This window comes from Mesocricetus auratus, unplaced genomic scaffold, assembly GCF_017639785.1.
Source record: "Mesocricetus auratus isolate SY011 unplaced genomic scaffold, BCM_Maur_2.0 Super-Scaffold_100029, whole genome shotgun sequence".
NCBI lineage: Eukaryota > Metazoa > Chordata > Mammalia > Rodentia > Cricetidae > Mesocricetus > Mesocricetus auratus.
Window position 1 is genome coordinate 10,134,089 of NW_024429210.1, and position 16,197 is coordinate 10,150,285.

A 16,197-nucleotide genomic window follows, 5' to 3' on the forward strand; every position below is an offset into this window, starting at 1 on the left:
GCTGTGGTTAGAGTGACTATGAGTCACCTGGAGCTGTGGTTAGAGTGACTATGAGTCACCTGGAGCTGTGGTTAGAGTGACTATGAGTCACCTGGAGCTGTGGTTAGAGTGACTATGAGCCACCTGGAGCTGTGGTTAGAGTGACTATGAGTCACCTGGAGCTGTAGTTAGAGTGACTATGAGCCACCTGGAGCTGTGGTTAGAGTGACTATGAGCCACCTGGAGCTGTAGTTAGAGTGACTATGAGCCACCTGGAGCTGTAGTTAGAGTGACTATGAGTCACCTGGAGCTGTGGTTAGAGTGACTATGAGTCACCTGGAGCTGTGGTTAGAGTGACTATGAGTCACCTGGAGCTGTGGTTAGAGTGACTATGAGCCACCTGGAGCTGTGGTTAGAGTGACTATGAGCCACCTGGAGCTGTGGTTAGAGTGACTATGAGTCACCTGGAGCTGTGGTTAGAGTGACTATGAGTCACCTGGAGCTGTGGTTAGAGTGACTATGAGTCACCTGGAGCTGTGGTTAGAGTGACTATGAGTCACCTGGAGCTGTAGTTAGAGTGACTATGAGTCACCTGGAGCTGTAGTTAGAGTGACTATGAGCCACCTGGAGCTGTAGTTAGAGTGACTATGAGTCACCTGGAGCTGTGGTTAGAGTGACTATGAGTCACCTGGAGCTGTGGTTAGAGTGACTATGAGCCACCTAATATGGCTGCTGGGACCCACACCCCCTTCCTCTGGAAGAGCAGCTGGCCCTCTTACTCACTGAACCATCTCTAATGTCTTCATCATGCATCCCCTTAAAAAATACTAACGAGTATTCACAGAGGACTTTTAGGGTAGTCAGTATATTCTGATGCTCTAATAGTAGACATTGTAGAGAAAACTGGGAGTCGGGGTAACATGGGTACAAGTTCTTTGATTTTTGTGTTTGGCTTTTTGTTTTGTTTTGGGAAAGGGTCTCACTGTGTAGCCCTGACCTACCTGGAACTTGTTTTGTAGACGAGGCTGGCCTTGAACTCACACAGATTCATCTGTCTCTGCCTCCTTAGTGCTGAGATTGAGGGCACCAGCACACCTGGATGGTTTATTGATTTTTCACAAATACACAGTCTGGTGAGCGACATTACTCATAGGAGAGCTGCATAATTTGAGGTACCTTTAGCTCAGTTTCGTTTGTTCATAAACCTAAAATAAAATAGGAAATAAAGTTGAAGGTATTTAAATATAATAAGGTTTCCTCTACACAGAGTGCTAAAATTTCATGATGTTGTCTAAGATCTCCTTTGTAATTACCCAGTTGCCCCCAAGACTACCTTTTGTAAGCTTTTTTGGGACGGGGAGGGGTGAGGTTTCGAGACAGGGTTTCTCTGTGGCTTTGGAGGCTGTCCTGAAGTAGCTCTTGTAGACCAGGCTGGTCTCGAGCTCACAGAGATCCACCTGCCTCTGCCTCCCGAGTGCTGGGACTAAAGGCTTTTGCCACCAACGTCCAGCTTGTAAGCTGTTTTTTGTTTGTTTGAATTCACATTTTAAAATGTGGGGAGTAATTGACTAAATTCATTTCTCTGCACTTGTGTGGTTTGTGGCCATTGCTGTGAGAGACATTGCTTGGGGACTATACAGGTGTGTAAGCCCGGGCGCCGAAGACTGTCGCACCTGCTGAGCAGCCTGCATCCGAGAATGTAGCGAGGTGGTCGGGATAGATGACACAGAGACCGGTCGGTTGCTTTAAGAAAACTTTATGCTCCCCAAGAAAAAACACTTCCCTTTTTAAGGACTTCTGCCATCCATCTACACACAGTTCTCCAACCGAGCTCTCACACACCTCTCACAGCTCTCACAGACTTCTCACCCTCCTGGCTGGTGGTTTAATCTCCGGCCCCAGAATGGGGGGGGGGACACAGCAGGGAGCAGGAAGAAGCATCTATCCGTAGGGGGGATCAAAGTCATGGTGTTTCAGTGAGCAAGCCCTTATCAGAGCCCTATCAAGAGCTTTATGGCACTGAATTGTTTTCAGTAAATATTATCTCACAGCTGCCTGCTCCCAGGCTGATGGAGGGGTGGGTTTTCGGCCAGGGTCTGTGATCCCCACAGAAGACCACAGAACCAACATTGGGGCTTGCAGAAATGAGTTTGGTCTAAGAATGGGCAGAGGCAGGCAGTCATCTGCACATGAGGCAGGGGGTCAGAAAACGCCTCGCTGGAGGGGTGGCTGAACAGGGCTTCACTGACATCTGCATAGGTTTTGGAAAGGGAACTAGTCTAGGGAGCTCTGGGACGAAGGCTGAGGGAGGAACGGGAGCTCTGGAGCATCGTGGCCCGGGTGCGCAGAAACATTGTGTAGTGAGACCGGTCGGGAAAGAGCTCGCTCTTCCCTCCTTGGGGCCACTGGTGGGTGGAGCTGAACAGGCTGCCCCCAGTGCAGTGAGCAGACCCTCTCAGCAGCTGGCTTGTGCTCACGTCTGCCCCTCTGCCCTTTTTGGGGAGACAGACAGCAGTGGGGAGGTTAAAGGTGGTCTCCTGTGATCCGGAGCAAAACTGTAATTCTCAGCTGCTTCCCGACTACCTGCCAGAAGTGGTTTATAGACTACGGCAGGGAGAGAAGCAAAGGGTGACAGAATCCCCTCGGTCTCGTCCTGTGAGCTGCGCTCTGGGGGAACGGTGCCCGTAACAGACTGCATTCCATGTAGAGCTAGCTGGTCTATAGGGTCGCTTCCCTGTGTACAAACACGGGCCTCTTCAGAACGGTACGCCCCTTCCCCAGGAAAGGCCTATATTTATTCCCAGGCTGATGACTGTGGGAACAAGGGACAGTGGGGGGGCGGCATGCCAGATTCTTATTCATGGACCAGCTCGCTGTAAGTAGACATTCCATCCCAAGTCAGTAAAGGGGTGTGAGCTAAGGAAATGCACAGCCGCTTCACAGCCTGAGTCTGACTCTTCCCAAGGGGGGGACAATGTTCTCAAAGGTTTTTTGGAAGACAAATCTTTAGAACTTGGAATTCCTATCAGAGAGGGTGTTAAAGCACTGCTGAGCGCCCCTCTTCTGACTCTTGAATTATGAGTCAGACTCTTGAATTCTGACTCTGAGGGCATTTGGAGCCCTCAGAGTTGTAACCGGAGATGCCAAGCGTGCGTGTTTTCTGTCTGCCATTGGAGGCGGGGGTTTCCCTAGTTCTCAGGATTCCTTGGGACTTGGGGACACAGGACGCTCAGGACATTTTGTGGGTGCTTAAGAGCATACACACTGCTGAACTTCACACTGGGGACACCAGTTTGAGTGTACACCCCCCAAGGATACACATCCCCCATGTGGCAGTGTTGATAGTTGGTGGAGTCTGGTAGGAGGGGTTCGGTCCCTGAGGACACTGCCCCCAAAGAGATCAATGCTGCTCTTGTGAAACCCTGGCTGGTATTCAAGAGAGAGTTCTTAGCCGCTCCCCGGCCTAGCCTTACATTTGCCCCTTTGCTGTGTGACCTCTCAGACATGTCCCTGTCATTGTAATCTCCGAAGGTAGAGCCCTCACCAGAGCCTACCCCGTGCCAGCACTGTGATGTTGAACCTCTAGAATTATTGAGATGAGAACTCTGTATAAAGTAGCCAGCCTTGTCAGGTGGTGGCGCACACCATTAATCCCAACACTTGGGAGGAAGAGGCAGGTGAATCTCGGTGAGTTCGATGCCAACCTGGTCTACAGAGTGAGTTCCAGGACAGCCAGGGCTGTTACACAGAGAAACCCTGTCTCAAAAAACCAAAAAATAAAATAAAGTAGCCAGCCTCTGGTGTTCTGTTTTAGTAATGGAAAGCAGACAATTGCATAGAATACACACAGACAGCGGGACACCCACCTCGCTGCCCTGTGGAGTAGTCATACGGCCTTGTGGCCTCACCAAGCAGTGGTTGTCTCTGCCCCAACGCTTTGCCAACTGTCACAGTGATCCTTGGAGTCAACTTGTCCTGTTCGCTTCTCAAAATGAGAAACCGGACTGTCTTCCTGTGGGGAGATACCTGCCTGTGTACATTGTTGTCATCTGCCAGCATTGTCATCTCCTCCTCCTGTCCCCTCCGTTTCATTACCCAAGCCTGTCCCTGTCCGTGTGCTTTCTGCCAGACGCTGCACCAGAAACTCTTGGCTGGGCACTGCTCTACATGAGTTCACGTTATTTATTTTAACTCTTGGGCTGTTTTTCACTGTGTGCGTGCGTGCACGTGTGTGTCCTTGCACGTGTGCATTCGGGGTCCAAGACAATTTGTGGGAGTCAGTTGTCCCCGCCATGTGGGTCCAGGGACCCAACTGTGGCAGCAAGTACCTTCGCTCAGTGAGGCGTATAAAGAGTGCAGAACAGCAGGGCTGGAGATGCAGCTTCTGCTGGCTTGCGTGAGGGCCTGGGTTCACACAACAGAGAGACTGGCTGGTGATGGGGACTCTCTGGTGTCGCTAAAAGTAGACTTTTTCTTTTCCTCTTGTCCCTTCAGTGCTTTCTCTCTTGTCCTTTTGTCCATTTCTTGTCCTTCAGTCTTCTTTCGCTTCAGAGCTGAGAAACTTGTATTCAGCTGGCTCTGCTGAGGTCAGCTTTTGTTGCGTGCTCGCTTCGGCAGCACATATACTAAAGTTGGAACGATACAGAGAAGATTAGCATGGCCCCTGCGCAAGGATGACACGCAAATTCGTGAAGCGTTCCATATTTTTAAGTTTATCTCTAATAAAGACTAGCCATTGTATTGGCTCTTCCCATAGGGAAAAAAATACTTAACACAATGTAAATTTTTTATAAATATTTGTTATCTGTACATAATTAGCGTGGGTATTACTTGCTTTTCTCTTTTTGGGGGGGGAGGGGGAGCTGGGTCTCATTGTGTAGCCCTGGCTGGTCTTGAACTCACAGAGATCTAACTGCCTGGATTAAGGTCTGCATCACCACACTGGGCTCTGTTGGTTTTTTAATATGCAGTTGATTAAATCCATAAATGTAGAACCCATGCATTCAGAGGGTCTACAGTGTGGCCACTGTCATAGTGTGGGTTTTGATGCTGGGAAGAGACACTGTGAGCATGGCAATTCTCATACGGGAAAACATTTAATTGGGGCTGACTTAGAAGTTCAGAGGGGTTCGTGGTGGGTGAGTACCCCAACGCTACTAGCAACCTTTCCAGCCACTGGTGGTGGTCTCTTTCTTGATTGAATAATTAAGGGGTTTTTTTTGTGGTAGTTAATGTTTTGCTTCGTTTGTGATAGGGTCTCTATGTAGTGTTAGCTATCAATATGTAGACCAAGCTGGCCTTGAATTCACAGAGATCCTCCTGCCCCTATCTCACAAGTGCTAAGATTAAAGGCGTGAGCTACCACGCTGGGCCCTTGATTTTTGAGACATGATCTCACATAGCCTGGAACCTCAGGCTGGGTTCTTGAACTGGCTCTGTAGCTGAGGATGGCTCTTCTGGTCTTCTTGCCTCATCTGTCAAATGCTGGAGTTATAGGCGTGCACTACCACAGCCATCTTTTAAACAGCAACCAGATCTTAAAGACTCCTGTTTGAACATTTTCTTAGACTCTATAGTTATGTAGAAAGAGATAATAAGAGATAAGCATTTGTCGGTGTTCTTCATAGCCTGGTCCTGTGCTGGGATCAAGACCTGCATGAATGTTATACCCTTGAAATCCCAAAACAGTTACTGAAGGCTAACTACAGTTAAAAGTAATGGACTTATTTCTTTGGTAGAAGAGATTTCAAGACAGCCTAATACTGACTCTGTCACTTGGTCATTCATAATCACTCTAAGGCAGGTGTACAATTAAAAAACAATCAAATGAGCAGAAAGAAATACAAAAATAAACTTGGGGAAAATGCAAGATTCTGCTGAAAGAAATGAGGAGATAAGTAGAGACCTGATCTGCAGTAGAACAAAGGGGAAGGTGTTTCTAATTTATGAAAGGAAAAAGCCAAGGAACTTCTGTTCCTAAAAAGCAACAAAGGAACACCACTGCAAATGTGAACCAAGGGGTCTACTAGGCTCTATCCCAAGCAGGCATCATCCACATGGTTCTGGCTTTTAAGAGTCCTGAAGGATATGCAGGAGTAAAGGGATTGTGGAATCTTCCTCTGTGCTTAAGGAACGCCACTGAGGCTGGATACTGTGTAGCAGGACAGTCCCTGCATGAAGGCTCTTAGAGGGCAACAATTGGGAAAAGCCGTGGCAACAAAACCTGAATAGTATTGGAGATGCCAAGACGTTAGCAGTGCCAGAGCCTCGGGAGAGCTGCTCACAGAGGGTGGAACCAGCCCAAGAGAGGGGTGTGTTGCAGGCAGCAGAGCTGGAGACAGAGGCCACTTAAGGCCTGACACTGAACATACAGCTACAAGAGTTTGAGTTTGTCCTGCTGGATTTGGGTCTTGGTTTGGTCCAGTGCTCCCTCACCATGCCCTTTTGGAATGGTGATGTTTATTCTGTGCTTTATGTATTGGAAGTGTGTAATTTGTGTTTGATTTTACAGTGTATCACAGTTAAGAGATTGCCTTGATTGGAAGATTTGGACTTTGTTGTTATTGTTTTGTTTTGAGATAGTGTGTCTCTACATAGCCCTGGCTGTCTTGTATACCTGATTTGTCTGTCTCTGCCTCCCAAGTGCTGGTATTAAAGACATACACCCCCACCACCTGGTTTGAAATTCAGACTTTTAAACAGTTTTAAGACCAAAAGATTGGGGGCTTTTGAAGTTGGACTATAAATATTACATATTATGATTTTGAAGTTGGACTAAATGTATTATATGTTACGATTTTGAAGTTGGGCTAAACGTATTATATGTTAGGATTTGGCCATGAGTGGGGGGGGGAGCAGGAAGTGGAATGGAGTGGTTCAAAGTCCCTATAAGTATAGGGCTTTCAAATGCTTGGTCCCCAGTTGGTAGGACATTACAAAGTCTTAGGAAATGTGACACTGCTGAGGAAGTGTATCACTAGGACAGGCTTTCGGGTTTCAAGAGACTCGGTCTCTCTGTGTCCTGATTTCAGTCTGAGCTGTGAGCTGTGAGCTGCTTTGGTTTTTTTGTAAGTTTCTTTGGTCCCAGTGTTTTATCACAGAGTGGAACAGTATCTGATACGGACATCTTACACCTTGCTTCATTTTTTAAAATAACCTTGAAGATTTTCGCCCCATTTTACAAATGTAAAAGCTGGAGTTAAGAGGTCAACTTGACTAAGAGGTCAGCTTCTACCCACCCGTTAACAGAATCACTCAAATCCAACCTACCTGAGGGGCCGGGGGAGTAATCCTACTACTGTTAGCATGACATCCCACTGTGGTTCGGTGGTGCCTCTGTAGGCTGCACGTGTCTTCATTGGACACCCTTTTACTAAATGAGTGTTGACAAAGTCACTTGTACAGGTGGCTGGGGCTGTGCCCAGTCCCTGCTTCCCTGGACATAGCTGGAGGCATTGACGAGATGGCTCCAACCCCACTGCCTCAGCTTACTGGGAGGCCTGTGGCTGAAGCCGCCTCTCCCAGGCCGAGAGCAATTAGAGAGGACTTCACTTTTGTCCTCGAGTGCAGAGCTCCCATGTTCAGTGAAACCTACCCAAGAGCAAGGCAGATTGAAAGCAGCCTTGATGGTCAGATTTTGGAGTTTGAAGTTGACACGAGTCACTGGACTACTTCAGGGTCTTTCGTGTGTGTGTGTGTGTGTGTGTGTGTGTGTGTGTGTGTGTGTGTGTGTGTGTGTGTGTACGAGCACACTTTGCGTGGCACTTTCCCTTCACTTCTCGCCACCAAGGGGTAACAGGTGAACCTGCTCCAAGGTACATGTTGCGGTCACATCAGCGCCTTCGCAAGGCTTATCTGGTGATCTGGTGGCATACACCTGAAGTAAATTTTGACCTTCCTCGTCTCTCTTGGATCCCTTCTGTTCTAGTTCCCTTCTGCCGCTGTGGTAAGTGCCGTGACCGAAAGCCGTTTGGGTGGTGGGACGATTTATCTGGCTCACACTTCCTGATCACAGTCCATCACTGGGGGAAATATAAGCAAGGACTTGAAGCAGAAACCATGAAGGAAAACTGCCTGCCTACTAGCTCACAGGCTCACCCGCCCAGGGAACAGCGTCACCCACCGTAGGCTGAGCGCTCCCTCCTGTGTCGGTAACAGTCCCCCACATTCACGCACAGGCAGTGCGATCTGGACAATCCCTCAAATGAGACTCCTTTTTTGGGGTGACTAGGCTGTAAAGTTGAAAGTTAAAGCTAACCAGGACACTCTACCCTTGTCAACCGGACACAGAAACGTGTCCCTTTAAACCACAACCTTGTCTCAAGATCTTGTGTTAATATCACAGTGTAAAACACACTACAGCTTTAAGAGTCCAATGTCTCTTAACTCTGGGATCCTGTAAAACTAAAAATAAGTTTCATGCTTGTTCCAAAAAGGAAGAACGGGGCCATAAAAATGATTAGATCAAAACAAAAACAAAACCCAGCAGTGTAAGTCAAAACTCCTGTAGCTCAATGCCTGGTGCCTGGAACTCACTCACTGTGTAGCCTCCTGGCTCTGACAGGCTTGGGGAGCCCACTTCTCCATCACTGCCATCAGCAGCAAGCACTGCTTGTCCCATAGGCTCAAGCCGATGACACTAACACCTACTGTTTTCCTGGCATCTGTCTCTGGTACCCTGGGGTCTCCGTTGCAGCCAAGGCTGCCCTCGCCGGTGGTCTCTCAGGTGCTTGCCAGATGTACCACCTTCATCTACTCTCCATGACAACCTTGCACCTTGGAAACCAGTGCGACCTGGACAACGCTTGCATATACTATTTGCCAAGTGCCACTGCAAATGCAGAGATACAGCCTGCCTCCCGTGGGTCAGTTCTGTGTGCTCGCTGTGCAGCAATAGTTTTCTGTCGTCTCGAAGAGGCTTACCTCAGTGATGCTGAAGTCTCATTGGTCACAGCTGGTCTTTCAACCTTAGCTTGCCCAGTGTCACATTGTCCCAAGTGAAGCTGAAGTTTCACGGCAGTACTGTGGATTTCTTGTTACCCACCGTTGATGATCCAGCCCCAGGTGATGAGCCGGCACACGCTTTTAGCCAGAGTATCACACTTCCGCCCCCATCCTCAAATCTCAATAGTTTCTTTGCTACCCTCTGAAACCATCCCCCCCCCAGGACAGCCTTCCATTGTCCATGTTTCTCTAAGCATTCTTAGCTTCCAAGAGCCCACACGAGTGGCCCATTAAGTCGCAAGTACTCACAAGGAAGAGGTAGTCCAGTCTCGTGAGTCCAAGGATAGCCAGGGCTGCATAGACAAACCCTGTCTCGAGGAGCGGGGTGGGGGAGGAGCTTTTCTTTCCACCTAATGTGCATCTCCTCGTCATGGTGTCTGGTACCATGGGAACCCTTTTGCCATGGCCCAGTATTGCTTCTGCACTTAGAAAATTGACTTGTCTTTCAAGCCTTGCTGCTGGTCTCCTCTGCCCATTGAGCTAACTGCTTCCTATTGAGACAGTCTGATCCCTGACATGTCTTAAGATGAACTCAAGACTGGGAAACTAGGAGTGTTGGTCCATACCTCTGACCCCAGCACCTTGGAGGTTGTAGCCAGATTTTTCTTTGGGCCACCAGCTCACAAATAAAGACATGGTGGAGACGTCTTATAAACCATGAAAGCTCAGCGGGTAGCTTAGGCTTGTTCCTAACTAGCTGTTACACTTAGGTTAGCCCATTCGTATCCATCTATGTCCTGTCACGTGGCATTGCCTCTCTTCTATCTCGGACCTGTTTAGTGTCTCCTGGTGTCACACGTGCGCCTAGATTCCTTTTCCCACTTGTCCCTGGAAATCCTGCCTCTGCCTAGCTATTGGCCGTTCAGCTCTGTGCTAAACCCATCACACCGATACATCTTCACACAGTGGGCAGATATCCCACAAGAGGTAGAGTCAGAAGATGTAGCCACGCCCGGTGGCTGGTCAACCCACTGGGGCTGGAGGGATGGCTCCAAGGCTAAAAGTATCTTCTGCTACCTCTCCTGGCACCCAGCTCAGGCGACTCACAAGGGCCCGTAAGCTCCAGGGGTTCCAGGGCCCTCTTGGCTTACATGGGCACCTGTACCCAGGTGCACATTGTTAAAGATGGAATAAGCGAGGTGTGGTGGCACACGCCTTTGGGGTTTTATTTTTATATTGTTTTGTGAACATGTGCATGTGTCTGCTTCCTTGTGTGTGCATCACATCCATGCATGTGCCCGTGGGGGCCAGGAGAAGACATCCGATCCCCTGGAATCGGAGTCAGAGGCCGTGGAGCTGTCTGATGCGGGTGTCGAGAGTCGGGCCTGGGTCTTCTGCAAAAACTGCCGGAACCATTTCTCCAGCCCCCAACACACACCTTTAACCCAGCATTGGAGAGGCAGAGGCAGGCCTGGGTTATAATAGGATGAGTTCCAGGCTAGCCAGGACTACATAAGCAGACTCTGTCTCTAAGTAAATAAGTAAATCCTTAAAAATAAACAGGGATTGGAAGGTCCAGGGAGATGCTGCAGCCAGGAAACAGGTGGTGTCTGGGAAGGGCGTGATCGAGCGTGTGTGTTTTGTCATTGTTTACTTCTTTGTATGAGTGAGCATGAGTGTGTGCATGCTTGTGTGTGCTTGTGTGTGCGTGCATGCTGTGTGTGCCAGCCATGGCAAATGTGGAAGCCGGAATCCATCTTTTGGAAGTCACTTCTCGAGCTGTAGGTGCTAGGAAGTGAAGTCAGGTGGTCGAGGCTTGCACAGCAAGCACTTTCACGGGGCCATCTGGCAGGCCCTGTTGGGGTTTGTTTTGTGTGTTGTTGTTTTTGCTTGTTTTATTAATGAACTCTTCGTTGCTTCTCTCCAAACAGACAGCTACAGACAGTTCTTCCAATTCCTCTCAGAAGCGAGAGCAACATGCGAGGACAATCTCCTCCCCGACATCCTGTGAGCACCGGAGGATTTATACCCTTGACCCATATGCCATGGACCACTACCACCCCGACCAGGTGAGCAGGGGACTTGGTTCCTCTGGAAGCATGAGGACGGCTCTGCACCGGCCACCTCCCTCCTCCCCACCCAGCCCTAGCCGCTTCTCCCCCACCTCACCCTCAGCCGTGGTGGAAATGCTTCCGGTGGTTGCCGCTCAGCCGCACAAGGCACCTGGCCTTGCCCTGTGCTTTTATCCAGAGCGCCCCATGAGGCGGGGCATTGGCATCCTTGGTTTACAAATGAGAACATGTGAGGGGTGCCCGGGGGGGAGGAGGTCCTTGCACGGGGCTCTGGCTCCGTCTGTGTTCCTCCATGCAAAGGGCCTCCTGACCGTGAAAGCACGGGCCCCCAGTCCAAGGAATACTGTACACTTGGCTTGCGCCTCTGGCATGCGGGCTACAGGCCCAGTCTTGCTCAGGGAGATGTAACTGCAGCCTGAATTCAGTAATTGGACAGATACTTATGGAGTGGCTGTTTTGTGGAACAGGTTTCCCAAATCACGGGGAACAGACTGACTTGAAATAAAAAGAAGCAAGTGCTGGGCAGGGAGATTTTGTTTTGCTTTTGTTGCTGTTTTAAAATGCTTTTACTATGTGCTTCCTAATATTTTGACATTAAAATGTTCATATTTTTAGCTGGGCGTGGTGGCATGTAATCCTGAATTTGGGAGGCAGAGGTAGGCCAGCCTGGGCTACATGGTGAGTTCCAGGCCAATTTTGGGCTAAAACTGAGACCCCCATTTTAACCAACAAAAAACAACCAAACAAAATATTCCATCTTAAACCAGGCCTGCAATCCCAGCACTTGGCAGGCTATTGCTGTGTGATCCAAACACCTGGGGTCCGGGGGTGCTGCTTAAGCGAGAAAGGGTCTTACATACAGCCCATCTTCGTGGTGGACAGTCATGGTAGCAGGAGCTAGAGACACCTGGTGAGCTTACCTTCTCCTGTTTATACAGCCCAGGATTCCAGCCCCACAGTGGGCGTGTCTGCCTCCCTGGCGATTCAGCCAAACATTGGCTTTTCAAAACAGGGTTTCTCTGTGTAGCCCAGGCTGTCCTGGAACTCTCTCTGTCTCTGGCAGGCCTCAAACTCACAGGGATCCACCTGCCTCCGCCTCCCGAGTGCTGGGACTACAGCTGTGAGCCACCGTGGCCCGGCTGTACTCCTTCTTGAGACAGGGTCTTCCCAGCCTATCCGAACACACCATGTAGCAGAAAACCTTGAATGTACAATCTCCTGCCTCCACCTCCCACCTACCGGGATTACAGGTGTGGGTGGGTTCGGCGCCCGGTCTATAGTGCTCTGCAAGAATTTGCCCACTGAGCACAGACTGCTTCTTAAGATGGGCAGCCCTTCCCGTGAAAACAGCAAAACTGCTAGGCTGTACGCGTAATTGAGGTTTGCGATGTGAAAAACATCTGGGTTGTGACAAGCTGTCCGTAAAAGGTCTTACCTGCTCTTCGTAAAAAGTTTTACCTGCTCTTCATTCGCAACCCTGAAGGAAGGAAGGGCCCCTTGCAGATTTCTTTGGCCTCTGTCCCTGGAGCGCCTCGGGCTGTAACAGTATCTGGTTTTTCCCTGGACAGCGGCTGCCAACGAGGTCCTACCCTCAGGTCACCTTCCCAGAGGATGAAGAGGAAATCGTGCGCATCAATCCCCGGGAGAGGATCTGGATGACGAGCGGCTACGAGGACTACCGGCACGCGCCCCTGCGCGGCAAGTACCTGGATACCGCGGGGGACGTGGACTCCTACGTGCGCTTCGCCAAGGGTGAGGCCACCAAGCACGACTATAATTACCCCTACGTGGACTCCTCGGACTTTGGCTTCGGCGAGGACCCTAAAGGCGGCAGAGGCAGCGTGATCAAGGCGCAGCCCGCCAAGGGCAAGTCCCGGCGGTGGCGCAGGGAGGATGGTGAGCGCTCGCGCTGCGTGTATTGCAGGGACATGTTCAACCACGAGGAGAACCGCAGGGGCCACTGCCAGGATGCCCCCGACGCTGCCAGAACTTGTATCCGTCGTGTGAGCTGTATGTGGTGCGCAGACAGCATGCTCTACCACTGTATGTCGGACCCTGAGGGAGACTACACGGACCCTTGCTCGTGCGACACCAGCGACGAGAAGTTTTGCCTCCGGTGGTTGGCACTTATCGCCTTGTCTTTCTTGGCCCCCTGTATGTGCTGTTACCTCCCCCTTCGAGCCTGTCACCACTGCGGAGTAATGTGCGGGTGCTGCGGGGGCAGGCACAAGGCCGCCGGGTGATGAGCTCCCCACGTCCCCCCCTCGCACATCCAACCACTTGTCTCTTGCGTACTCCACCCCCACACACCCCATCTTCTCCCCGGCTCCCCTCCAGCTCCAAAGGACGAGGCCACGAGGAGGTCAGACTCCCTGGTCCCCTGAAGCATCATTCCAGGCCCGGGGAAGCTGCGCCCCTGGTGTCAGCCACATGCCCCCATAGGCTCACCATGTAGGTTGAGGAAAGGGGCCTTCAGCATAGACTCGTCGGTTTTACCAGCCTGCGGTCACACTGTCCGGCTTACCCACGTATTGATTTCCTGTGCCTCCTCCCCACCTCTTTGTCGCAAGGAATCTTCGGTAGAAACTTGTAAGATTTGGGGGAGTTTATAGTTGATTCCCCCCCAAGCACCGGAGACTGTTTTCCTCCACGTTGGGCTTGCCTGTTGCTGACAAGCACAGGTTCACCGGAGATGTGACCGAATGGTGAAACCCTTGGAAAGTATTGTAACACGCAGTACTCCAGGAGGTGAGCTGGGTAACAAGCTTGTACCACAAAACCGAGTTCTCCCATGTCTCCTACAGTTTCTGTCTTTAGTCCATCATCGTCTTCTGCCCCTCCCCTACCTGTTGGATTCATTTCACTGATGCAAAGCAGTTACCTTTAAAAAGACTTGAGAACTGAGCCTTAACTTCAGATTAACTTGTGAGAATCAGGAAAAATTCCTCAAATTGCATTATTACATCCTCTTGGACCAGGGTTAGAAAGGGGATTTTTGGGTTTTTTGAGCCTGCCCAGTTTACCCCTAAAATAGGACTTTTTTTTAGAATTCTGTTGCCACTTCTAAAATCTTAGCAATATTAGAATAACACACCACTGAAATAAATTTTACTCATTATTTTACAAACCAAATAGGTTTATTCAAATGCAAGACAGTGTTCTGGAAACGGGTTCCAGTTGAGAAACACTGAGAGCTGTGGTGAATAAAACTAGCCGTTTCTGCCCCCTGCAAGTTATTTTACATTTTTCAGGGGGAATTGTTTTGTTTTGTTTCTTGTTTTTTGTTTTGGCTTGGTTTAGTTTGGTTTGGTTTTGGTTTTTCGAGACAGGGTTTCTCTGTGTAGCTTTTGGAGCCTGTCCTGGAACTTGCTCTGTAGACCAGGATAGCCTCCAACTCACAGAGACCCACGTGCCTCGGGCTGGGATCAAAGGTGTATGCCACCACCGCCCTCAGGGGGAGTTTTAAACACCTAAATTAGTGGTGGCTGGCTTTTTGGATTTGTTTTTGTTTTAATTTGGGGCTCAATTAATTTATACTTAGGAAAAAACAAGGCCATATGTAAAAACCCTTCCAATGCCTAAGTGTCTTTTCCCTGCCACTCCACACCCATGTTTGCCACTTGGGGTGCACAGATCAGGGTGGATCACCAACTGATTCTACCCACCACTGAGCCACTTAAAAGGCTTGGAATTTGCTAGAGGAGGAAAAACCATTTTTAATATGTTGCAAGGAATAGCCAAATCTTGACGGGGGTGGGGTTGGGGTGGGGGGATGTGAAAGTGGTTACCTATACCTAGACAATCATAACTTCGCGGGGACCATAGGGGACACGCTTGTTGCCGCTGACTGTTCTCCCCACCAAGCTCTTTCCGTGGTGATTACCGGCGGAAGGCAGGCTCAGTCCCTCCTTCTCACCCATCCCTATATTGCGCACAGGACACCAGTCTTCAAGGAAAAGGACTTTTCTCCAGTGGGAAAAATGCTAGCCATGCTTACCTTTATGGCAACGTCATCTTCTGCTTGCCTTGGCGGCCTCTGTGTTTCTTTAGACGGGTCATCCGTGTAGATGATCAGTGTGCTTCTGAGTTCGTTGGTAGATGTTTTCCTTTGCTGGGATGGCTGGTTGGGACATCCATTGCAGAAGAGGTGCCAAGAGCTACAGCGTGGTCTATGGGGGGTAGGCGGTCTCCTTACCATGAGATCGTCTAGACTGCCTCCAGCCAGCCTCCAGTGCTGTGGAGAGACTGTCGTCCCCACTTGAGGAACTTCCCTCGGGCCCTTTCTCGGGTCACCTCTCTGCAAAGCACAACACTAATCTCTGTTTCCTCAGACCTCAGTTCAGCCGCCCCTATTTATTTCAGCCAGAGCGCACATCCCGGTTGCTTCCTGGTGGCTGCCTTTGCTGTCTTCTGCTCTTCCTCTGCTCCCGCTCCTTCCCACCCCTCCTAAGAGTTAAGCCTGTAAATCTTACTCCGCGCATCATTTTTGGTTTGTGAAGGCAGCGGCTAAGGGCACAAATACAGCCATGGGGACGTTTATGTAAATACGTTTAATTGCCACACTGCAGCTGAATGGTGTGTAGTATTTTCCCGGTCGGCTTTGCCATACTGATGTCAATCATCTGAGAGAAATTATTCAAATTTTATTTTTATATCCGTGATGATAACAAAACTTAGCCAAAAGATTTCCTGTTCAGAAGTTTCCCTGACTTCCCCTGCCCCAAGCTATTTGCTCGTGTTAACAAATTAAAGTGCCTCAAGCGTAATTCATTCACCTGTATACTAAAACCCCTGTTGTATTGATTTTTATAATAAGCCTTTTTACCTCTGTAAATATATACATATATATATATACAAGTGTATGATGTACATTTTAGTTCTTAACTTTTTTTATGGTTTCTAATATGTATGACCAATGTAGCCATTGCTTTAAAATGTACCATGTAAATATAAACACATTCTATCAGAACTGTTGGCTTTGGGGTATTTTTCTGAGCAGAGTCCTCGTGCAGGATGGGATGGGGTCCCTTTTGCAAAAGAACATGATGACATGTTTCTGTGAGGTCCTCCCCACCTATGGTTAAGATAATGTGTCCCCTCCCCCAACTCTTCCCTCCTTCCCTCCTCTCCATCTTCCCCACAAGCACTCCTCAGAGAGAGGCTGTATTTTATCCCCCCCCCCCCCCCCCGCTGTTTTCCACTA

The 16,197-nt window shown here is 49.5% G+C and overlaps 1 protein-coding gene and 1 non-coding gene across 4 annotated transcripts in view; both read left to right on the forward strand.

The window, feature by feature from the left end:
- The window catches only part of Spred2 (sprouty related EVH1 domain containing 2), a 117,685-nt gene extending 101,722 nt beyond the window's left edge, over window positions 1-15,963 (forward strand). For all 3 annotated transcript variants that reach the window (XM_021227312.2, XM_005070398.4, XM_013113617.3), the window contains exons 5-6: window positions 10,854-10,991; window positions 12,563-15,963. In XM_021227312.2, the coding sequence (XP_021082971.1) occupies window positions 10,854-10,991; window positions 12,563-13,237 (813 nt within the window). In that variant the 3' untranslated portion in view covers window positions 13,238-15,963. The remainder of the gene's footprint in view (window positions 1-10,853; window positions 10,992-12,562) is intronic.
- Window positions 4,581-4,687, forward strand: LOC121134715. Its single transcript, XR_005871839.1, has one exon. It is a non-coding gene; the product is annotated as a U6 spliceosomal RNA (small nuclear RNA).
- Window positions 15,964-16,197: the final 234 nt, after the last annotated feature.